At 41.4% G+C, this 26,329-nt stretch overlaps 1 protein-coding gene across 2 annotated transcripts in view; it reads right to left on the bottom strand.

The window, feature by feature from the left end:
* Window positions 1–22,263, bottom strand: part of SPPL3 (signal peptide peptidase like 3) — a 61,596-nt gene extending 39,333 nt beyond the window's left edge. For both annotated transcript variants that reach the window (XM_052795502.1, XM_052795504.1), the window contains exon 1: window positions 21,883–22,263. In XM_052795502.1, the coding sequence (XP_052651462.1) occupies window positions 21,883–21,905 (23 nt within the window). In that variant the 5' untranslated portion in view covers window positions 21,906–22,263. The remainder of the gene's footprint in view (window positions 1–21,882) is intronic.
* Window positions 22,264–26,329: the final 4,066 nt, after the last annotated feature.

The following is a 26,329-nucleotide window of genomic DNA, read 5'->3' as shown; positions in this document are numbered from 1 at the left end:
AACTAGGTTCAAAAGCTACTAGAATCCGAAACAAAACAAAAAAGATTATTTTTACTGGACAAAATGTTTGCCTTTTAAAAAGCCAACTTCTATGTAAAGGCATCAAGATAACATTACATGGGAAAGTAAGTTCTCTCCTATTCACAGGTCATCCATTAATTTGCAACAGTCATCCTAAATATGCAACGGACAGGCCATAGCAAAAGGACCCAAGATGATAACTTCTGTTCACATCTCCCTCTTAGTGTAACATTCATTTTATTGCATTAATTCAAGTTGTACTCATTTAACAGGTGTTGTACGCTAGACAAACTGGAACACATCAGAGCAGTGATCCACTTAAAAAAAAATGTTTTTTACTTAGGTCTTCATTAAATGTTACAGCAGAGTCAGATTAAATCTTCAACAACCGAACTCTAACCCAGACAGAAGTCCAATCCAGCACTGCCAGGAGCAGCCGCATCAGATTTTTCAGGTGTTAATAAAAATCATGACACTTCCAACCACATGGACAGAAAGGAAACCACATAAATACAAGTCAGGTTAACTTCTGTTTTTCCCATCTTTAACAGAATTGCTTTGAAAAGTGCAAACTGTCACTTTTCATACAAATTGTATGAATCCTGAAACCCACTAAAACAATAGTCTCTAATTTTTACATTAACTTAAAATAACTTCCCTAAGGATTAGGAAATTAACAGTTCAATACTTTTAGGAAAAAAAACCAGAACCACTGGGCTCGATAGAGATGTCCATGTCCCAGCAGGCTCAGAATGACTTAATATATGCCTGGCATGTAGGAGCTACTATAAAACAAACACTATGTGGTTTTGAAGACGTGCTGCTGATGCTATAGTAGAGGACTCAGCTTTCCAGGAAATTTTACATGCTGGAAGCCTAAATGCTGACCCTTCAGCATCTATTTCGATTCACATTTTCATGTAATACATGTAGTAAATAACAAAATACCAATTAAAGTGAGTGACCAGATTTAAGCATTTCAAATAAACAAAATAGTCTTTTCAACTCAGCAACAGTCTCATACTATCATAATGCATACAAGGAAAATCAAATAGTATTTGTGGAGAGGAGCAGTCTCTTATTAGACCAGCTAATATACAACTGGAGAGAGATAAGCTTTTCCATACATAATCATGAGAGGTTTTGAAATCCTTAAGGGGTACATAAAACACCTCATACCAATTAGTTTAAAAAATTGCCTCTCACCACAAATATATTTACCATCATATCAACAATATTAGAAAACTGATATAGTAACTAACTAAAATTTGAAAAATCTTAAGTTTTCCTGCTTGAGAAAAAAAAAAAGTGTAGAACTAAAGATACTCAAAGTGTATTAAGAAAATGAAAAGGGAATGTCACAATTCTCTAAGCAGCGCAGGGAAACTGGTAAGTGGGAAAAATACTGCTCAGCTGCAAATGCAATTTTTTAGCAATCAATATTGCTGAAATTTGGAATTTCAAAACACATTACCATATTTGCATAAGACTTGTTCTAGCCATTCAAGTTTCAAGCTAGGCAGCCAGGACACATCTTTAAAGCAGTATTCTGTATAATCAAGGGTGTAAGACAGCTCATATAAAACAGAAAACTAGCTCTCTACAAAGTTATTTCAGTTAAACACATTTAATTCATTTAACTTTCACAACTTTTTTGAGGTTTTTTCCCATACACATACAATGTATATGGGAATGCCTTAAAACCATCACATACTACCTAAGTTTTCTTCCCCAAATCCTATAATGTACCTGTAACATTTTTGTATTTTCTGAATCCAGAAAACTGTTTAACACTGATAAAGAACAATTTTCTACCAATCAACCTATCTCAATAAAAAAACCTACTCTTTTTCAGCCAGAATGCAAACACCCGGAGTCTTAGAAACATTCCAAATGTATTTCTTATGTCCCCCATAACATTCCTTCCTTTCTAATTTGGCACCTCTACTCAGTTTCATCCCTGTTCTGGATTCCCATGTCTCAAAGCCACCTACAAAAATACTACAGAGGTAAATCCTTCCAATATCCTTCTGTAATCCTCAGAGTTACTTTAAGCAACAGACCAGTCTGAAAATACCAGAGTCCCCTGGGAAGCCAGAGATTACATGCTGCTGTGCTGCATTTATATTTCTGCTGATATTTCTTGCTCAGGAACAAAATACTTTACTGGAAAAGGTTTTGTAGTGAACATCCAGATGTTTAACCTTCCTAAAAATAACCTCGTTCACCTTTGGAACGCTCTTTTAATCCCAGAGCACCCTACAGGCAAAAGCACTCACATGAGAACTAGAAGAAGATAAACTCAACTCCAACAAAAGTTAAACTCAGAAAAATGTAGTAGCAAGATGACAAAGCTGACTCAAACGTATTAGCATTTTTTGTTGATTGTTAAAGTATTATACATAAGCCACCTACTAAATTTAGACGTAATTCACATTCAGCTTGTCACTCTGCCTTGACTCCTGTAACTAAAAACTATATGCTATTTTGAGGCCATAGTAATATTAAAATGCTATTTCACTTTCACAGCATTATTCAGGTTTGAATGTACAGAGTAATGAACAAAGTACAACCGATGATTTAAAAATACCGCTTAATGATCCTTAATATTTTATCTGAAAACTACTTTCGCATAAGAAGTAAAGTACAGTGAAGATGCAGCTACCGTAAATTTTAAGCTGCTTTAAAACACCATTTCATTACTGCTTGGTGTTTGGGGGACTTCTTAAGATTTTATGTATGAGCAACTGCATCTTGTGTTTTTGAAATACAAAAAGAGAAAATTATCTTAATCAATGTGTAAGTGATTAACTTTCATCAGCCATGCATAAAGTTGCAAATCAAATACTACAATCACAGACAGAAAACTAAATTAATTACATTCCATTCACAGACATCAATTCTAAAAGTTTATAGAAACAAAGACACAGAATGCAGAAGAAATGTGCAGCTGCTTCTGGATGTTCAAAAAATAATTTTAATATTTGAAGATTGTGACATCTAGCTGGAACAAACTCAGGCTCTGTGTGTTAAATTATTAAGAAAAAAATAATAAAAATCAGCTCTGCTCAAATTCATCCCAAGCTAGAAAAAAAAGCCCACAACACTCTGGAAAGTGTGATTTCAGTCTACATACAAGTACTAATACCTACTACACAGCCATTTAACTGTCATCTTTGCATAGCTGCTAGTGTGTGAAAATATCAAAAGCCTCTGGATGAGAAACGGGAAGGAGCTTTGGAATTAATCTCTGTTAAATATTATTCTTCCCTAGATTCCAACAGTGAAGATCCAAGTGACTGCTTGAGACTTACATCAGAGACCCCAGATCATCCAGACCAGATTTTTGTCGAGCCCAGCAAATGAAGGCTAGAACGATGCTATTCCAGGGATACACTAAACCGTGGCTAGAGGAGCTTCCCCAAATGCAGGCACAAGCCACAGCTGAAGTCCCATGTCACTACATCTGGAAAGAAGCACACACACACACACAGAGATATGCAAAAGACCTTCCCTTTAGGTTTCTCTGTCTACCACTCTGGAAACAAGCAGAGGCTGATGACAAGGCATAAGCTGCTCTAACACTTCACAGGAAGCAAAGCGCAGGATTAAGCAGTTTAAAATCAAAACAGCACAAAGTTTAAGACATTTTTCCTGCCTTTTTCGTTTCCTGTATTTTAAGGGAGTTCTAAATCATCGTATCTGCAATGCAAGAAAAAACAAGTAATTATGTAAAAGGAACAAAGCTGGGTGATGTCTTAATGTGAGAAAGTGACAAAAAAGTGACAAAAAAGCGACAGGTGATTTCTGGATGAAAAACTGAAGAGAACTTTTCTTTATGCAGGACTTAACACTGGTTTGTCTAAATGTTTTCCTCTAATCTCTCCAGAAATTACTATAACAGCACAACTCTTAGAAAGCACATTTTGAACCCCAAACTATTTCTAAAAATACTAAACGCACACAGAGCCATGCTCACGGCACATGGCTAGGGCTCACGTTTATTTGTGATACTGCGGGAGATGCTTAGGAGATTGCATATGTGCAAGTTGGAGCGAAGTTTTCAGACAGCAGCTAGTACTTGCTGACACCTCGGTAGGTGAACAGGAACACTTCACTTTTTCTAAACTGTCGTGCTCTCTACAAATTGGTTTGAGATGTTCAGTCAAATGGTGTTGTAGCAAATGGATACAGAGGTTATTCGAGTCCTCCTACATAGGGCATCTGGAGCACTTCATTTACAAGACCATGCTCCCTACACAGTCAGTGGAGAGAGGCACGCTTCTACTGAGGGTTTGCAGTTATCCTCTGGTCTCTCCATTCAGTTCAGGTATTTATGCAGTCCTAAATTTGGAATTTAAAATTGAGATGATGTGAATAATCACCCCATAATTTCTGAAGCATGTATGAGTAAGAATTCAATTAATCTACATAAATTTTGTTTAATACTTGGTATTTTCTTTCTCTGATGAATAACTTACTGTGAAGGTAAGACACTAGCATGATTTTGGAAAACTACATACAAAACACATATACAATCCAAAATAGTTTTCACCCAATTTAGCTCATGATGAAGCCAGTCTTCATTCTTTTCTCTTTCAACAGCTCTCACTTAGTATGTTCACCTAAGCAACCCCACGGGAAACGACAGACATTACTAAATATTAGGAACTCTGTGGAAGGCAAATGCTGGATTTGACCAGGAATGTGATGACAAAGAGTTTGCTCTAGGCTTCTTTCATGTTTTAGAAAGCCAATTTGCTTATCAATTCCTTTTAGGGGGAGAATGACATAGATTCCAGAGATGTAATCATCTATATGAAATCTTGTTTCACAAAACAGAAAGTATGAACCACAATGTCCTGTCTCCTGGGAATGAAGGAGGATAAATATCTAATCACATAGGTCCTTGACAAAGAAGAACAGTATGTATTATCAAGAAGAAAGACTAGAAAAGCACTTTCTCTTTTAACATTAAGCATCTCATTTTCTCCTGCAGTTGGTGTGCAACGGCAGCACTACCCAGTTACAGACATGGTGCAGTATGAACTGCCACAATGGAGACATCTTTAATGTCATTGGCAATGTTGGTGACTTTAATCTTTTTGTATTAAACAAGAATTACTAATAACTTTTCCTGAAGACAGGAAAGAGTACACAAATTATCCACCACAATTCAGACAAGGCAGAATTGAATCCATGTTACTTATAACAGGAGGAAAAGAAAAGAGGCAGAAGTAGCATATCTGGCTTGCAATATGCAGTCACAATGTATCACAGAATTATCATTAGTTCTGGAGTCTCCACTGTTAGATGTGGACAACAAAGACACTACCATCAGTTTTCTTCAGTGTTGATATTTCCCAGGTGTTTAACACATACCTTAATTAGGCCTCCTAATTTCTCTTTGAACTCCAACCAACACTAAAATAGGCTTCGGGATTTATTACCTAATTCCCAGACTCTGCAATGGTTTCCCATTCATTTCACACTTACAAAGACACCTCCTTTTGGTTTCTGAGACCTGCATAAGAAACTCTGCTAAGCATGAAAGTGCCAGTCATCAGTGCCAGTCGTCAGTTATTTAGGGAATTCATGGCCTTCCCAGTTTCAAGCCCTCAGTACTAAACAGAGGGGTCTTTCTGAATGTGTTTCTCTCTAGTGGAATACAAATCTAGGTAAGGGCACGATGTTTCTCCTAACCACATCCCATATGCACCAGACAAAATGAGGCTCTTCAAAATAAGTAGCTATTCCCTTCTACCTTCAGTAGATAGATACCATGAATCAGAAGGTTATATATTTTCATTTGTAAACTGTGAGCTACCTTAGCAATAACTGTTCTATAAATTTAGAAGACAGATAAATTGTGAGCATAAGTAGGCTGTATTCTTTCCCTGCCCATCCTTCTGCGCAATTCTAACAGTGTCTTAATTAGCAGCATGAATTATTTGCCATGGTAATAGGGAAATAATCAAAGCACAGAATGATGATTTCCTTGAAAGTTCAAACGGAAGACACTGGCTAGAGATACACCACCTGAGACATTACTAGCAAAAGACAAACACAAATATAAGCATCTCTACCACAGCCAAGCCCAGACAATTGCACAAGTGAAAAATTCCTTTACAAAACACAACACAGCTATATGAATGCTATGATGCTCCTCATGGTGAGGTATGAGAAATGTAAGCAACTGAGCTTGGCAATGTCCTAGCACCACATCCCTGACAGCTACCTAACTTAATGTTCAGAGAACTGTCACAGGCAAGTTGTAGCAAAACAGTAGTGTCTCTAGCATTTGATCACAGACTTCCAATGCCATAGCATATGCCATTCAATACAAATTCTTCTCTTTCAAGAAGTTAAACAGTTATGAATTCCTAAAACAAACAAACAAAACAGTCCAAGTGAATGCCCCAAAGTATAGAAGCTCTTACTAAAGTTTGTGTAAACAGGTTATTTAATTTAAAATAAACTTAGGTTTAGTGCTTCCAGAGTCAATCATTCTTTCTCCAGAACAGTTTGGAATAGTCAAGTGACACTACAAAAGACAGCTCAAGTCTCTGGCATCTTAAAACAGAGGATGTTCTAGAACAGCAAAAACATTTCCCTTTATAATTAGTGAATAAACCGAACAATCTGAAGTGTCAGAATAAACAAATAAGCCAGAAAAAGCATCAGAGAACTGCCCAGAGCTAACTGTCCATACAGACAAGTTTAATGACTAGTTACATGGAATTTCTTTTTAAGGAGAATCCTTTAACAGTTAATATTGGGGTTTTTTTGCTAATGCTAATGATCTGCAACACTGCTTGTATTTTCTAAGAGACAAGCACTTTACAGTAACGAGTCTAAGAAGTGATAAAACAGAAATATTTTCAACTCCAGCATATGCAATGCAAAGCTGCTATTTAAACAAAATGCCAGACTAATGGCTACACCCCAAATTGAACAGAAGATTCAGGACCACACACCAGCTCATAACTCCCATTTTGACTATAGAGATGGAATATGTCTTGGTATGAAAATTACACTTGGTACAGAACACAATGGCTTGTTAATAAGCAAAGCAGGTAACGGATTACCTTGCCTTTAACATCTCTGCTGAGATCACGGACTTCCAATTCTCTCTTAATGTCATGAAAAAAACAACATGGATCTTAAATCTGACCAACACAGTTACATAAAGGGTTTCTCAGCTGCTCCCTCCACATTTTTTACTTAAGAGAGTTTTTGTAACTTTCCAGCGGGGAATGCATAGCTTGGCTAGGCAGCAAGGAGGTTTTGTAGCTGACCTAAAACAGAGCAACACCTTAAGAGGAATTAGGAGCCACACCGATAACCACATGGCAGCAGAAACACAACACGTTCCTTGAACCTTACCCAGTACACCTTCACATTCATGTGATCTTTCCTCTTGGGAAGAGAGGAACCCAACACAGGTTAGTCACTTACCCAATTGCAAAATCAAAAGCAAGTTCTGGTACATCTCTGATACATTTATACCACAATAAAAAGATTGGAAAAAATTACTTTTGTGATGAAAATTGCAAATGGTATTACAGAGTTGTGCAGGATTTTTATTACCATTTAGCCTTATGTTCCCCACTGCCTTGTATCAGAAAGAGGGGGTGGTGGCATATCTTTGAATTTGGTAACACAACATTAAAAAAAAGCTGGGGGGGGGGGAGCTTATTTACAAACATGCTAAAAATTTGAGGAGCCCCCCATCATCAAGAAAACATCCACCTAGCATTGATTTCTAAAAAAATATCTCAACATATTATATACCCAAGACACTTTTAGTTACAAAACATCTACTACTCAAGCAACCTTTGTTTCCAAAATAAGAGCATTATGAATTTGTTAGTTGGGCAAATTGCAGAGTCACTGTCCTCAGGTGTCCACAACCTTAAGAAAATCTAAATACTTGCTTGATTTTACAGTGTTGAATAGCTTGCATGGAAAAAATATGGCACATCACTCCCCCGATAAGGCACCATACTTTCTAAAAATCATGAATTCACATCATTCCTACAACTGTTTTTAAATTATTTCCTTTGTTCCTCTCTCTTGCACAAATTGCCAGCAAAAGATTTAATAACCCAGAGAAATGGAGGATAAGTTGGATCTCTTCAGACGATTGGGGGCATTATTCAGCGTCTGGAGGGGTCAGGAGATTCTGTTATCTCACTTCAACAAACAGGTCTAAATTTTGAAAGACTATGGCCCTGCAGGCTTTCCAAATTAGTCATGTAGACCCTATTAATAAATTGCCATGGAGTTCTGGAATCCTGTTCATCCAAAGCTATCCATTTCCTATGCAGTAACAAGATACAGGATATTCAACAGCAAGTTTCCTAATAGCACGGAAAAATACCATTACAAAAAACTGCCAATAGTTGAACTATAAACAGTAAATTCAAGGCTACTATTAGTAACAAGGGATAACAAATTTTCACACTTTACCATAATGAAAGGGAACTATATTAGTGTTTTCCAGAACTGAAGCAATAAGTTATTTGAACAAGGTTCCAGATAATTGAGTCTTTAACATAAGAAAACACAGCATGTCTTCTAGTAATGCAAATCAGCCTCGTCCCAGACACTGTCAGTAATCCAAGTCCAGAAATGGCATTTTTCTGAATAAGGTTGTTCAAGATAAATACTTTATATGACTAACAGATCAACTTCACCTTCCTCCCTTTGCTCCTCTTACAGCCATATTACCCGAGTATCAGACATCCGCTGAAGATCCAGGGCTAAGTTCATCTAATGTGCAACTGAGCCAAAGCACATCATCCCGGCCATATTTATCAACACTCAATCATATGCAGAATATTATTGTTGTCATGGTGCCAGCAAGCAGTTAAAAAAGGGCAATGACAAAAGAAAACAGATTAATTATGTGGCAGAAAGAGAGGACTCTCAGGATATGTAGGGAAATTCCTGTACATCTGTTAGCCTGCAATATTCTGCAAGAGAAACCCCAGTGCGAAGGGCAGAGCCCCACAGCAACAGTGCTGTGCTGAGACTGTCCTTCAGCCCATTCAGGCAAGTGCAGATTTTGCACGGCCACAGTGGTCAGACGCCTGCCAAGGTGTCTTAATTGTGTGAACTGAAGTGACTGCTCAGTTTGCTACACCAAGAGCTAACCAGGCAGACCTCAACTGAAAAGCACAAATAATCCAGCACTACAGACAGGACAAGCTGGATTGCCTCTGAGGACCTAATAAACGACTTCACCTTGAAAATCTTATTGTAAAGCACTGTAAAACAAATATGTAATCATTTTGGCAGCTTTGCTTCAACAGGAAACAACACACTGAGCAAAAAGAATACTTAAATATTTAAGACAATAAATCTTAACAAATCTGTAACCTGACTTCCTATGGGATGCAGAGAGGCAGGTAACAGACTAAACCAAAAAAGTTCAGACCAAAGTAAGTATCTCCATCTGAAGCAAAACAGAGAACACCACACAGAAAAAGTACAGCAGGTTTCCTAACAAGCACACAAAGGAATACCACTACTCAATGCTGTATTTGATCTCATCCACAAGCCAAAACCAGGAGATGAAGTTGATCCTCTTCTAAGTATACAGTTTCACTCAAGACACATACATTATACTGGAGAGTCTGCCTTGAGTGGCCTAACTCGCTCTCAAAGTATTACCTAAAAACATTCTGTGCATATTCCTGCTTAACTTCTTTGCCTTGTGGCCAGCTCCATCCTTTATCACCAGGCTCTCCCTCTAGCCCTGCTCCTCATCTTGCATGGGCATCCCTAGGTTCTCATCAAAGCTTCACTCCCAGAAAGCAAACTGCCCCAGACCACTATAAAGTCTGTGCCCAGTTCTGGACCTTGTAACTGTCAACACATCTAGATCCAGCAGTACAGATATTCTTCCACTAACCTTGCTCTAACTATCTGGAGTATAATACTCGCTGGAGTCAAGGCCCAATAAAAGAGGTGTTTATTCACAGTCATAACGTTTCTTTCTGTAAGTGATAAGAGTTGATCATGCAGAGCAGAACTCTGATAGCAGAACGTGCTGCAAATCCCACCTCTTTGGTAAGTCACTGCCTCCTCATAAAGGAAATGAAACAACTGAAGCTCCACAGTGGTTCAGAGACCGAGAAAAGCACGAGAATACTCGTACTAGAACCATACAACTGGTTCATCTGTGAGATACAGGCATTTTGGCAATGAGTGCTACAGAAAAGCTTAACATGTACATATGCAGGCACTACCAGAAAGAATTAAATTAAATCCTAGAATAGGTCCCAGGAAGATACCCTAGCAGAGACCCCAGGGTCTCTATCTTTTCCAACAACTAGGTATCATGACTTTGTAGTTGACATAGATTCAAAAATGTAGCTGGCCAAACTGATGAAAGAACACTCACCTAAGACTTAGTGTACAAAGACACTGTGAAGTCCTCTCAGGTGTGGAGAATATTGATCTGAATGCTGCAGTACTTCCTAGACAAAACGCATCTTTCCATCCCAATATAAAAAAAAAAAACCTGTTATTTCAAGGTTTAACTCGGTGCCAACCGTACCCTGGGCTGTATCAAAAGAAGCGTAACCAGCAGGTCAATGGAGGTGATTCTTCCCCTCTACTCTGCTCCATGAGACCCCACCTGCAGTACTGCGTTGAGCTCTGGGGCCCCCAACATGAGAAGGACATGGACCTGTGGGAGCGCACCGAGAGGAGGGCCACGAAGGTGATCAGAGGGCTGGAGCACCTCTCCTATGAAGACAAGCTGAGAGTTGGGGTTGTTCAGCCTGGAGAAGGGTCCAGGCAGACCTTATAGCAGTCTTCCAGTACCTAAAGGGGGCCTACAAGAAAGCCAGAGAGGGACTTTTTGCAAGGGCATGTAGTGATACGGCAAGGGGTAATGGCTTTAAACTGAAAGAGGGTAGATTTACATCAGATGAAAGGAAGAAGTTCTTCATTGTGAGGGTGGTGAGACACTGGAACAGGTTGCCCAGAGAAGTTGTGGATGCACCCTCCCTGGAAGTGTTCAAAGCCAGGTTGGATGGGGCTTTGAGCAACCTGGTCTGGTGGAAGGTGTCCCTGCCCACAGCAGGGGGTTTGGAACTAGATGATCTTTAAGGTCCCTTCCAACCCAAACCATTCTATGATTCTATGAATTTCCATAGCAATTCCCATACTTAAGTTACAAATATTCAGAATACCTTGATTCTAATATTTTTTTTAAGGTATCAAAATGTAGTAGGCTCTCTAATCAGAAAAAAGGTTATTTGTTTTTATCACTAAAGTCAGAAACGAGGATGTTATCTCATCTATATTGACTCTACTGCTTACTTAAAAAACCAGAACAAAACCACACCTCATACCTCTGACACTTAGGCCAGTATTTTATTGATTATGTGCTTGGAAATCCAAACTCTTTTTAGCAATGTATTCAGAAGTCAAATCAAAAAATAAAACTAACAACTAATAGTTTAATCAAAGCCTTACAATCAACAAGCCAAAACCAAAGTCAAATTGATCAATATGACCTTGTCATACAGAAAGAGCAGCTCTGAGTGCTATTGATGAGTTGACTTACCCGCACAGTACAGGATTACGATATATACTTTATCATTACATGCCTAGGTAGAATTAAACACTATTTTCATAAAAAAACCATAAAAGAATGAGTTAACACCATCAGCACCAAACTATGAATCTTCAGTGACAATGTTGAAAGTATATTCCTGTACGAGTCAAAACTATAGAGTATCCAGTCTGTCTAGCCAGATTTAAGCAGCTTTCATCATGCTGGGTCTGTATCAAGACAAATTAATGTTGTCAGATGATGGCTGGTGAGATTCTGAAGCGAACGTAACTATTCACAACTGCATGAAGTGAAGCGAGGGGATTCAGCTGGCATGAAAATACAAAATACAGCCCATCAAAACAGGCACCTTGTTTTTGCTACCTCCAATTAAGAGAGATGCAAACTCAAAAAAAAGGTGTGGACAGTAACAAATGTGGCCACTTTACAGATAAATACACTGCATACATGAGAGAAGGTGTCCTGTCACAGACTGGACAAGGCCTGATCTCTGCCTTATAACCTGCGCGCAAGAGAAGCACGGTACATTAAAACAGTTGAGAGTGTCAGGCTTAAGGTAGCAGCTTCAGTTCCAGGTGCAAAAAACAGGCAGCAGAAGAACAGATGGAGACTGTTTTCGACAAATTCTAGCCCAAATATCTTTGTGACGACAACAAGAAGTAGGAACATTCTTTAGAGAGGGTGCTTTGGGAATCTTATGAAACTTCTTCCAGTAAAGCACCCTGCAGAGAATTTATTTCTGGTTTATGGCAGACTTTTTTCATCTTTTGATTTAGCTTTAAGGTAGCTCTTTTTTATGTTCCATCTGCAAAAACATAAAAAAATAAAGAGAAAGATAACTAGCTGGAAAACTAACATTGGGGTTCTTGTAAGGCACTTAAGTATGATAAAGAGGTTCTTTCTGTTCTGTACCATCTGTAACTGCTTACAGCTGCATCTGCTTTAGAAGTAGTCGTTAGTAGAAAATTAAAAAAAAAAGTCTAGCTCTTCACTATTTAGCTTTAAAGTCTCCTTTTTTGAGAGAAAAAAAAAAGCTCTTTAAACTATTTTCAACATAAAGCTTAATTAGATTCTACGTTTTATCTTCAAAACCCTGCAGAGATCATAATATTCCCCATGAGAGCTTTTAGCCCTTTGTGCTAACTTCTCAGAGCAGCTATTCAAGTGAAGGTATAAGATCAGCCACCTCAAGAAAAGAGTTCACAGAAGAGCTAATCTTTCCTCCAGCAAACAGAGCATCAATCTGAACTTCTAAAAAGGACCAGAATGACCTTGCGCCATCAAACCTAGAAAGCAAGACACAGACATACCTCACCTCACCAGTCTGTAATACAGGCTACAGAAATCCATACAACCCAGCTCTGTTGGCTGTTTGCCTCCTGCTATTTCACCAACCTCACCTTTAGCTAACAGTCACCTGGAAAATGGACTTCCCATTGACTAAGTCAGTCAAAGCCACGCTACACCTATTTTATCTTGCCAAATGGGTCTGACACAGATGATGGTGAGATAAATCACAACTGTAGCCTTGAAAGTGGTAAATTTATACTAGTAAAAACAGTCCTTTGTATAACAACATACCATTGAGCTTTGGTCTTATAGGTTCAACACATCTGTACCAACAGCTGGTTGATCCTAATTACAATGATTATTCAGAATTCATTGTTGAATTTCTACCCACTACAACAGTTTCCAAATAAATTTAAATCAAGTTTTAAATTGGAGCTAGCTATCCAACAGAAGAAGGGATGGCAGATTGCTAAGTGCCACAGACACCAGAACTAACACTGCGTCAGAGCGCGCCATAACTCAGCTGCTGTGTTTAACTCTGTCCTGCTGATGACACTACCGCAAAGCTCAAACATTTTGTAATGCTAGTCCTTGCCCAAGCTACGCTCTCTCAAGTGGAGTAAGCTGAACTTATTAATCCAAGTAACTAATGAAATTAAAATAAATCCTAAGGATATACACTTGCTACTAGCTTAACCTGTGTGGAGAAACCCCCTGCAAAACTACCTGTGCTTCACTGCTGTAGAGACAAGTGCACTAAATTTACATGCTGAGACCACTTGATTTTTTGTACCACCTGAAACTAGGCTGCACTGTGAATCCATCTGTACAGTGCTTTTGCTATTCTAGCATGAAGTTGCTATCTGCAGTACTACTGACATGAGAAAATGGTGTAAGCAAGGAGTTCCCATACTTCTGTGATTCAGTGGAACTCTGTAAATTCTTAACATTTCTATTGATCTCTGTAAACTTCTGACAAACTTTTAAAGTTATTTAAAATTATGTATCATTGCAAATTTACTAGAAGTTATCTTCTGGCTAGTTATCAGATGAACAAAAGGACTTTTTAAAGATACCTCTGTCCAAAACCAGCAGAGTCCATAGGAATGAAGAAGTAAATTCAGGCTTTCGAGACAGAAAGTGGCAAGCAGAAAAGCACTGACCGGGTAGAACTAATCAATAACACCAGATGACTGGAGGGTGCTCAGCTTTAAAAGCCAGTAGTTCACACTGCACAGCACATTATTTTTTTTCCAGCAGCTGGACTGAAGAATAATCTAGATTCAAGCCTACTCCTGCAGGTAAGCTTGCCAACTCATGCCTAAAGTTAAAGATTGTGTGTGTGAACAGAGGGTGGAACGCCCTGGGTCTCCTCCCGCTTCCCCCACACTACCTCTGTTGTGGAAATGCCTGCAGAAATGTGGCTAAGGTGTAAAAATGGAAGAGAATCATCTCACAGTCTTCAGCTACTTACCTGTGCTGCATAGGAAAATACTTTCTTGGGTCAAAAGCCTATGAACTAGCTACAAGAAGTAAAGAAAGAACATCCAAACCTGACAGACGCAGAAGAAAATACTGTTTTCAGAAGGAAGAAGGAGAGAAGAAATGAGAGTCAAACACCATCATTTTCGTTTCAGATTCCACTGGTTAGGGAAAATACTATCATATATAAACTGTAAGATATGATTGTATATCTCTCTAGCTTCTACATGGGCACCTTCAGTAATAAGGGAGGCATCTTAAGCACAACATTGTGCAACAGAGAATAATTTTCTTAGTGTGTTCCCCTCTACTTCAGGACACTGGCTGTGATGATTTTAAAGAACCTCTGTTCTGATACCCTGAAAAAAAAAGCCACTCCATCCTTAAACCCTGTCCCCACACAGCAAAGTATAAGGATCGTCTCATTTAATATATTTGTTATTTTGAATCCTTGTTGTCGTTGGATATTAAAAATGTTCTGGTTTAACTGATTCGTTAACACTTACAGGGTATCTTTCCAAAAAGTCAGCGGAACTTTCTGACTTTCTGACACCCCTGTCTACACCACGCCACTTAAATGTGACATACAGATACAGAGGCTATCCAAGGGAATTTGGGACATGAGGCTTAGTCCTGGCCCTAAAAAGAAATACTCAACAGAATCTAATAATGAAGATGACAGCACAACAGCTACACAATTAATCAGTTCCAGGATAACGTCATCATGGTGGTTCTGGTAGACAGAGACACTTAGTGTATCATGAGAGCCGAGTTTCTGTAGGGATGGCACATGAGAAGAGAACCCTGGTCTGGCAGATCAGAGTACTTCAAGCACAGACACCACTTGTAAAAGATGTAGGAGAAAAGATCATCAACGTTAGCATCCTCAGAAGAATTCGAGAGGGAGAAAGGGGACCAGGAAGTGTTGCAATGACATATACGCTCTATTAATCTTATTAAATCATCAAGTTTCAAAGTCAGTTTGATTGCCTGGATCCAGTTCAGCTAGCACACTAGCTTGTGTTTCACTCCACTCAACCCACATAATTGGCTGAACTGTTTCAAATTTTAATCTTTATCAGTTACACCAAAGCAATGTAGCACCAATGAGAAAATGTGCACAATGACCAATTTCAGCCTTGGTTCTTCCTGGAAACTTTACTCAGATGTCACCAGAATTAAATTAGGCTGTTTGACTAAACAGCTTGTGTCAATTATTTGGTTTTAGAGTATACTGTAATGCCTAGAGTCATCATAAAATGTCAAAGGGCAATAAAGATGGTGGCACGTATGCCAGAGCTGTTGATACATCACATTACCGAAATAACGAAATAAAATAGCTGAGATACTAAAAAAGACCAGAATTCTGTTCTGCTCTTCTTCCAAATTTTGGGAAATTGGAATCACTGCATTTTAAAAAGCATGACATGTATTTCAAACTACTTCTTGTAGGAAGGTTTCATAAGTACACATTTTTTGGCACTGTGTTTCAGCGACAACCGATTATTGACAGAGATTTCAGCAACTGAATCTAGTATTTAAAACCGTGGTATTCACCAAAACACAACTAATCTCAGAAGAACTTAATATCCTCAATTCATCTGGCCTGCTTGGTGGTCCACACACAATTCCTCAAATTCCAACAGCATCAGGTTGCTTGACTCATACCAAACTCTCAAAGTGCACAAAATAAGCAATTACTTTATTGGATCACACTCTTCAATAGAAGAAAGAGATGCTCTCAGGCTCATCAAAACTGACACAAGCCACAAGAAAAGGTAGTGATAATGGTAGATCCACACACCTAACAGCTCATTTATCTATGACACAGGAAATCATATTCAGGTTGTCTTCTCTTTGTGGGAATTCAAACTCATCTCTCGAAAAGCAGCCTGAACTACCCCCACAGACTACAGCCCCTTTGGTCTTCCGAACTACATTTTTATCAAGGCAGGAAGTGGAACCCAGGTCCCCGCCAATCCCAAATTAGTATTTTGATCATGAAGGCAGAAAGGCATGCCTGCTTCCTGGCCCAGCAAATATTTACAGTATTCTATATGAAGTGAAACGATTTCAATGGACACACAAAGCTCAATCTCTGAATAACACATAGTTTGGTGATGAGAGCACTCCCCTGGAAGGTGAGAGACCCAAGGTCAGAAACCCTGGGGGATGGAACTAATCTCCTACATCCTGGCAAAGTTCTCTCATCACTGGGTAAAAAGCAAGGAACCACTAACTTCTGCTGCCGCAATATCCTGAAAAGGCTAAAGGCAGAACTGACAGAACTCTTAATTAAAACAGGTGCTGCACATCAGCACCAAGAAAACATTGATTCATGTTCTTCACTTTAAAATTTTTCTTTAAAAATTATTAATATGTTAGTAAATACAGCCTTTGCATTGAAGCGGGACAATTTTTTTCTCTTTGCTAATCAGTATCATTATATATGTGTACATTCAAGTAACTGTAAGCTTCAACTAAGCCCATGCTCTTTGCCTTATTTGTCTTTCAGTCCAGTGCTGTAGACATACAGTGAGATAGCAAAAGCTAGAGGGAGGATAACAAACAAGTGAAGTGAGACTGGCACTGGAAGACAAACATATTAACTATAAACCTGATATTCTCAGATTTACTGAGGTTTAAGTCACTTTTCTGATGCCAGATACTCACACACATTCATACAATGACATCTTTGTCCTCAGGAGGCTTCTAACAATCGTTAAAATGGAATGTGGCCCGTAATTTCAGTTCCTGAAAAATGTAAGATTAAAGGCCAAACTCCATGTTTGTATGCCAAGCTTTCACAACAGATTTTAGACAGTACACCCAACAGAATTTCATCTATCTGCTTTGCAATCTGTTGCCTAAAAAGTGCGATACCTTAAAAATTCAGGTGAATGATTTGGTTTGTTTCTGTTGTAAACTGCCTCCCATCCTCAAAACACCTTAATTAGTCAGTTAAGGTCTCTCAACCTAAACTGCGCAAAGCTAGTAAAAAATCTTGAATGCAAAAAATTATTTTACTAGCACTTGACAAGTTCTGTCAACAAGCTGTAGCTCCTCTTACTCCCTACCCTCCCACATATACATCTAATCCAGCCAACTAAGACTTAAAAGCACTACCTCAGTCTTCTGGAAGAGACTGTATTTTAATTCATGGCAGTAGCATGTTAAATGCTTAAATGCAATGAAAGCAAACTCTCAAGACTTCTGAATCTAGAAAGATTTTTAACACCAACTGATTTGAATTCTCCCAGGAGCAAAGATGGCATTGTACATTTACACTTATTCCAAAACCCGTCAGCTTTATTGATTACTCTGACACATCATTAGACTTAATTTCCACGCCCTTTGCATTACGTAGAGAAGCTTCTAAATATACCACCATTTCACTCATCAAACATTTGATGGCTAATACAAGAATCATTCCACTGATTAAAACATTTAAGAGGGAGTTCAGTTGTTTTTAAGCTTAGTGACTCAATACAGCGGCTTCTTTTTTTGTTCTTTGCTTACCCTCCCAGACTGTCTCCTAATCATCACCCTGACAGGACACGCACACATTGCAATCTGTATTACTCTTATACAACGCTCTGGGAAAGGAAAAATTAAAAATATATTTGGTTTTGGTGTAGAAATCCCCTTCTCTCTTCACATATGAAGGAAGCTGTGAAAATCTTTTGTGCATTCAAAGGGCAAAAAAGGAACAAAGCAATCTCTATTGCCAGACTGGGCAACAGTAAAAAGGGAGGGGGTGTTACATCAGGCCTTGAAAAACACTAAACACCTACTAACTGAAGATAAACAAGATACACACGCTGCTGTGCCCTCTAAATAGGATCCCCTGCAAAAATCTCACCACAAGGTGCCAGAAATTAAGGACAGACCAAGTACTTCACAAAGTAATGATCTAGGCCCTGCTGCTTCCATATTCATCTATTGTAATACTTCCAACAGCTTGGTGCCTCAAGATAAAATCCTTGGCATTTACTAACTTCTTACTCACACTTTGGTGATGGGCAAACAGCTCTTCCCTTATTTATTCCCTCCCCTGTTATAGCAGGAACTTTTGTCGCTACCCAGTCCCATTTCCTCACTGGAATACAGACAGGAAGCAAAGGGAAAAGGGGTATTCCACAACCTCTTTCCTCTCCCAGTCCATTCCACTCGCAGAAAACTCGTTTTAGCTCTCATTTAATCTAGAACATCACGAGCAACCTTGCGACCCAGCAGTGGCGTTCCTCTGTGGCTTGAAGATTTGAGTAACAGCAGTATCATACATAGCTCTGATAACTTCCTTCTATTATTGCACGTACTTCACAAAGAAAGTTTCTCTACTCACTACTGACAAGCCAACACCTTCTTTCTAAAAAAGTGCATATCCTCTGAAGGAGCATTTCCATCTGGCACTTATCCCACATTTTGCATTAAAATTAGTTTTTCCAGGATGACAGTATTCAGTTTCACCTGCAAAATTCTCAGTAGATCCTCCTTTTGGGGATAACGCACCTATATCTGAAATACTGGGTCAGCAAGACTATTTAAGACGTTTAAAAAGAGCTAAGTAAAAGTACAGATGGTCATAGGTGTGGGAACTACTGAAGGAAAAAAAGAGAAGAGGTTGTTACAAGAAATAACAAGAATAGTGACAAAAGACAACTTACGTATTTAAAATTTTGAAAGGGATGGAGAAAAAGCTCAAGTACCTCCTTCTTATAGTATCTTAATAAAAGAAAGTAATTGTAATCAATTTCATTTGGCAATCAGAAGAAAAATATAAACCCACCTTAAAATCTCAGATTTATGTTTACAGAACAATAAATATAGCAAAATGAGAATTAGTTCTCATCTCTTCGAAACAACTTCATTAACAGAGACGTCAGTCACTGAAAGAAGCCCTATTTTTGCCTAAGTGTTTGACAATGCTAATGTCCGGTAATCATAGCTTGCAAGGACATTTTTTCAAGGTATTTCTAACACATCTGAGACAATTTTTAAAAAGTGAAACCCAAAATAAACCTTTATCATATCTGAGGAAGCTACAGTGATTCTATGACACATGTTGATAAGTTATGCACAAAAAGAGGCGTAATCAAGCCTTACGCTCCTGGACAAAAGGGAAACACTACTGCGGCCAGGAACCAATTTACATTTATACAAAGATAGGTATGTGAAAGGATTTTTGTTAATGTCAAATTTTGTCTTTTCAGATGTGAAATAAGGTATCTGCACAGCAGCTAGACACTACACCGAGGAACACGGAAAGCACTCGTTCTGAGAAAGCAGCTGTTGCATCACAGAAAAAGGACCGGGTCCGGCAAACGGACAGGATGCAATCTGCCAACTTCAGAACTGTACAACTGCCCTAATTGCTGGACACAATTCTGTACAACTCTTCTGTACAGAAGTTCCAGTTTCCTCAGCTGACAACACGCGCATTTTTCCTAAAAGCACTAAAGCGCTAGCCAATTCTATGCTGAGTTGCATTACCACAATTAAAAATAAACAAACACAAGATTGTTGCTAGAAGTAATTAAACATGCATCCACAGAGAAGAGCACACAAGTTATAGAACAGGACTCCTTAGTCTGAAACTGGAGTTTTGCTTTTTCCATAGCTCCCAGACAATGCTGATCACGGGACAAAATGCAAAGTGACAGAAACCTCAAAAATATGAGGACACGTTAGTGAATATAGACACAAAACTGCAGCGTTTTGAGACACAAGCTTCACATCCTTGTTCTGTTACAACCTCAATACTGTAAGAAAGAACTACTATTCTTGTGATCCAGCTAGCAAGCAGTAAAGAACAACTTAAATCCCAACTTCATTCCCCTAAAATACGCAACCTAAAGAAGAGTTAATCCTCCTCCCAGCCTCTGTTAAAAACCTTCCCTTTAGAATACTACGACAGCAAAGACACTCATTCAAAAAGCAAGGTAGTTAAAGATCAAAATAATGCGCAGCTGACATTTTGTTTCATTTTTTTTAAAGAAAGCTGACAAATCCTGGAGTATTTTACAAATTTATAATTTCGTTCTGCAATTAAAACACACTAATACAATAGTTCACTAGACACATCTAATTGAACTATAATAAACCACCTAAATCTGTACCACCACGCATTTACTGTAACAATATGTAGTTAATCCTTCAAGTCAAAGAAGTCGTCTTTTTACTGTTGTTTTAAAGCAGAGCAGACCACCGCCTGAACTGAGCACGTGAAACAAAATAAGAACATCTAAGAAGCAAACCACCAATACTTATATTGGGTTCTTGACAGAGAAGTGACAGGAGATGGGAGAAGGGGCTGCCAAAGTCTCAACATGTGGCAGAACAGAATTCCCCGCTGGGTTCCAAGTTTCGAAAAAGTAATGGGAAAGATTTCCAGAACCACTCAGAATAGGAATACTCCTTGCATATTCAATCCCTTCTCCACACTCAGCACGCACCAAGGTCAAAAGCTGAGATTTAACTGCTTTCTTAATAAGGGTATCATAACTTTTTTCAAAAAATGTAGGAAACAACTCTGGTTGATATCACTGGAATGGATTTAAAATGCAGTAACCGTATCACGATTAAATTGCGGCAGCGGTCAGGTCAATAGAGCTGGTGCACAGGTAAATTATTTGAGGTATTTTGGTTGCGATCCGTGACAGTACAAAATTACACGAAGAAACCGAACCCCGTCTCTCTGATCCGCTGCCAGCTAGGCCCGAGACAGTGTCAGGACACAGAAAAAAATGCCCTCTCATTTGCTACACTTCATGTCTTCCCACAGGAACTGGTCTCTTCCTCCTCATTCTATTTCCTGTATACAGAACAAGCCTATTGTCACTAGGTGAAAACACACACACACACACATGCCACCGACTTACCAGCCAGCCTACACTGACATAAATCTCCCTTTAGGCAGAGAGATTACCTGCAGCCTCACAAAGGTGAGCGCAGGCACCGTCCCTGCTCCAGGCCCAGAGGATCGCCGTGTACCACACCACCTCCGGCCGTGCCGAGATCCAGCTCACCCAAGCAGACCTCCGGCAGAGGGAAGGATGACAGCCACGCCAGCGCTCACAGCGACCCTCTCCCACTCCCCGGCTGTCAGCGGGGACGGGGAACCCTCGCAGCCCCCCCGCCCCATCCCCTCGCTCGCACGACGTCCCTCCTCCCTTCCCCCTAATCCCTCCTCCTCCTCGGCCGCGCTTAAACCTCAGGCCGCAGCCCCTCGGCCGGCAGCTCCCTTTATGCCCCAGCCCCCACCGCAGCCGGCGGTCCCGCGGCCAGAGGCGAAGCGCGGCGCCGGCTCCCCTCACACCCCCCGCTCCCCGCTCGGGACCGGGACCCCATCCCCGCCGCGGGGACCCGCTCCTCCGGCAGGAGGCCGGGTCGGAACACCCCCTGCGGCCCGGTCCGGCCCTCGCCGGGGCCGCTCCCCCCCCCGCCCACCCCCGCGGCCCGCAGCGCCGGCGCCCGGCCTCAGCCCCGCGGCTCACCAGGAGTAGGTCTGCTCCGCCATGGCTGCGGCTGGGCGGCCGGCCGGCTGGGCTGTGCGGGGCGGCCAGGCCCCGGGCTCCTCCTCCGCCGCCTCCTCCTCCGCCTCCTCCTCCTCCTCCTCCGCCTCGCAGGCTCCGGGGCTCAGTGGCGGCCCCGCTGCGGCTCCCGGCCCAACATGGCGGCGGCTGTGAGGAGGGAGGGGAGCGAAGGGGGGGGGGGTCCCCGCCCGGGCGGGGAGGGGATGGCGGAGAGGGCGATGGTGGTGGCGGGGAGGGCGGAGGCTCAGCAGCCGCGACGCAGGGCCGCGCTGGGGCGCCGGCGGCGGCTGGGCCTCATGGCCGGCGAGGCGGCGGCGGCGGCGAGGGGCGGGGCGGCGAGGGGCGGGGCGGGGGGGGCGGGGCGGGGGGGGGGCGGGGAGGCGGCGGGCACCGGGCGGCCAGGCCAGGCCGCGCCGCGTCCCCGCGCTCGCGCACGGCGGGGGCGGGGCCGCGCCGGGGGCGGGGCCGGGGCCGGGCCGTGCGCGGCGTCACGTGCCCACAACACCCTCACGTGCCGCCGCCGCCGCCGGCCGCGCGCAGGCGCCGATGGGCGAAGGAGGAGGCGACGGTGGTTTGCTGGTTGTCGGGCCCGGCCGCGCCTTGGCGCCGCCGCTTAGGCTCGGGCGGGCGGGTTCGCTGCGCGGTGTGCCGGGAGGAGGGTAGCGGGCGGGAGAACCGGAGCTTTCTCTGCCAGAAAAGCGGGCAGGTCCCGGCCGGGAAGAGCCAAGCGGGGGCAGAGGCTCCGCGGGCTCAGGCTTCCCCGGGCTGGTGGGGTGGCCGGGGAGGGCGAGCGGGGCTGTGGCCTAATGGAGCGGGAGAGTCCCGCGGTTTTCCGAGCATGGGAAACCGGCTGCTCTTGCCGCTGTTCCGGCAGGTCCGCCGAGTTCCCGCCGTCTCCCAGAAGCACTTCGAGTGGCTGTTGCGGTGGGTTTTCCTTCTGATGGAGGGGTAGGTGGTAAATGCAAAGTTCAGGTAAGGTAAATCATAAATGCGAGTGTTCACAGTGTGTTTCTGGAGGTCGCTCTATCTTTTAAACAAAGCAAGTAAAATAAAGAGGATCGAGTGCTCAAAATACTTTTTTTTTTCCTTAAGGCAGGCAAATAACATTTAACATACTTTGAGCAAATAAAAATCAGAGGCTTCACGTTATCACCAGCCCTATCTTAAAACTGTGCAAGTCCCAGGCAGAGGGACTGGCAGCCGTCAATACTGGTCTCGTCTCCCACGTTTCTTTGGTGCCGCTGCCGACAGTCCTTGGTTACGTTTCTGCCAAATGCAGAACTGGTGTCTTAGGTTTGCTCACTTGAGTAATCCTTATCTCCTGTTACTTCGCTTGCAGTGATTTGTGCAAGGAGGGCTTTGCGGAGTTCAGACCAATTGTTCCAGTCTAGCTGTGCAGTCTCGTTCACTGTTCCTTTTGGTGTGGGAGGGAGAAGAGCCAGTTTTAACATACAGTTGGAGGTGATGTAACTGCATTCAATATGAAGAGAAGAACAATGGCCGGGTCTGGTAAAATTAGGTATTTGTTTAAAAAAAAAAAAAAAAAAAAGTATGGAGAAAGTCTGTGCCTTAATACAATTTTGCTAAAATCTTCAAAAAATTAGTGAGACATTGGGACATTCTCATTGCATCTACAGAGATGCCAGATGCCTCTAAAATAGCATTTGGAGCCCACTCTAGTTTATTTCTATTAGTGGATTGAATAAACAATTTCCATTTTGTCCATCTCGTTTATTCTCTTAAATGGAAAAAAAACTTAGGCTGGTGTGTAGTCATGACACAGGATTGAAGATAAGGAACGGCTCGTTTCTTCTCAGTTCTGTTACCAGTTGTCTCTCTGATCTTGGGTGGCTCACTTCATCTCTGCTAGCTTAGTTCCTTCATCAATAAAGAGGAAACTGCAACATGTTCCAGCCACCTGAAGTTTTGGGACGCTGCAGAAGGGAGATGCTGCACACGCAACACAGACTGACTTGGTCTCGGTGGAGGGAATGCCTGGGATTCTTGTGCTTCACTGAAACGGTGCTTTTTACTAAGATGGTGCTGGACTTTGAAGGCTTCTCCCCCCACCCTGTATGGGCATTGGAAACAAGTGATTTGGGTTGTCATCACACCTCAGCATCCAAATCCTCTGTGCTTTTCACAGCCTTTGGGCCTTGGGGACAGGAATGACCTTAGAGCTCCTGACATAATCAGCACTCTACCCACTTACTTACTAAAATCTGCTTGAGAATCAGATTTATCAACTATGAGGTGGAAACATTCAAAGGACCGTGACTGACTAGCTTACTGGGATCCCTGCTGGGGTCAGTCATGGCAGCTAGGTGTACTAGAAAGATTAGATGGCAAGTAATGCCAACATTTCCTCTCATCCAGCTCAGGCTGGGCTACCTTGAAAAACCTTCTCCCCTATTTGACCATATAGCTCTTTGCTCTCCAACTTAGGCCCCATACACAGTACTTGTGTCCATCTCAGTAGGTATAGAAAGCTTTGGTGGATATGATGCAAGGAGAGAGGAGCGAGTCATGCTCAGAATGTTGAACTGTAGGGTACACAGCCTAGTCAAGCAGTTTTGGTGGTAATTCTGGTGTTCCCACATACGCACATCCCCTGTTAAAAAAATGCTCAGGCTCTGGGTAGGACTTGCACAATGGAGAAGTTCCCTGCCTTTATTCTCCCTCAGCACAGCAGAAAAACCTACAGTAATAATTAGAAAACAGATGAATAATTTGGAATCCTCACTCCACTGTGGTGCAGTCCCAGTGCCTCCAGCATGCCTGTTTGCTACCCTTTTCATCAATTATGATAGAGTAAATGCCAGAGGGAAAAAGAACCTCGCCATCCTTTTGAATCAATACAGGGAAAGATAAATCAGTGCTTCAGCCTTGTCTTGGTACTAAAGAGCCTTTCTTAATTTTTTTTTTTTTTCCCCTGAGAGTAGGATGTAAAACTGATACTGGTATCTATGAAACAATATCCCTGCTTTGTGTCCTTATTGAAATAGCTTCCAATTTCTCAGTCTTGCAAAATTTCCAGCACATTAATTTGGCACAAATGATTTATAGCTGATGAGCAATTAAAGTATAATTTTTTTCAGCATCTCAGGCTTTGTGACTAGACTACTAAATGATTTCACAAGCTTGCTCTATCATTACAGGATAGCAGTGGGATGAATTCACAAGAGAAATTTATTCTTCCTTGCAGACCCAGCATCTGGTCTTACTGCAAATTGGAGCACTGCTTGCATTCCCCAGATAATTTTCTCAGCATATCTTTTGTACAGTCTGTCTTTGGACCTACATGAGAGCTTTACTCTGAATTTCAGTGACAGTTTACTCTGACATTACAAAGTCCTTCCAAAATACCTGTTCTGTCTGGAACCTTTTATGTAGACTGATGCATTACTTAGACCTGTCAAGGTATTTCAAAACTAGCAGCAAACAAAAATAAGGTGTTCTTTTTTTTCTTTTTGTGTTTGGAAGGGTAGCTCTCAGAGGCAAGTGTGGTGGAGAAAAATCAGATGAAAGTACTGGCTACAAAGAATCCTCACCTCCAAATTGCTTAAATGTCATTAGATGACATTTAGCTAACCATGTCTTGATTCTGCTATAATGGAGGTGGAAAGAGAACCAGAGTAACTTCATGTACACACTTCACCTTTCAGGAAAGGACATGACAGGTATAGTTGTCAATGCTGCTTCATTTTGGGAGGAACAAATAGCATGGAAATAAGCAGAAAGGGAAGGCAAAAAAAAAATCAAGAGATCCAGTTTTGACAGTGTAGCTCAGAGCTACACTAGGCTATTCTGCTTGTAAGATCCTTGTGGGATTCCCCTCGATAAAAATAATTAAAATGTGCACTGACCAGTACATGTGACACGATTCTCTTCACTACCACCTAGTGGGAAACTCCTTCATTAACTGAACTCCATAGCTGCTCCGGCTCTCCAATCTCATCCTCACCCTGATGGTAGAAACAGCAAGTAAGTGAAGGGGGAACAGATGGATGACTGGGAAGAAGGACACAGTCCTGTTTCCCCATACAGGAAGAGGAATGGGGAGAGAGAGACTGTAATTTAAGCCCATTGTGCCCTATGGCATTATCACACCATGCCTTCTAGCTCTGCATCCAGGCCAGTTCTTAATGGTTGTTACACCTTAGCCTCAGTGTAACTGAGACTCCCAAAGCTTAAGAAATGTTGTCTTTGGAGATAAAGAGTAAAACGTTGGTTCTTCTGAATGCAGCTGAATCCATACAAACAGTGGTAAGGAGACACTGGGAAGTTACGCCAGTGTCTCAGTCAAAAGGTAGCCTTGCCCCCTTCTTGTCTCTGAAAGTTTAGGTTGTTCTGCTTCTGATTGTACTACTGAAAGTACGGAAGGAGGCACCAATGAAAAACAGCTTCC

This window comes from Harpia harpyja, chromosome 9 (genome assembly GCF_026419915.1).
Source record: "Harpia harpyja isolate bHarHar1 chromosome 9, bHarHar1 primary haplotype, whole genome shotgun sequence".
NCBI lineage: Eukaryota > Metazoa > Chordata > Aves > Accipitriformes > Accipitridae > Harpia > Harpia harpyja.
The sequence above is the reverse complement of the archived record's forward strand: the minus strand, read 5'-3'. Positions and strand labels throughout refer to the sequence as shown.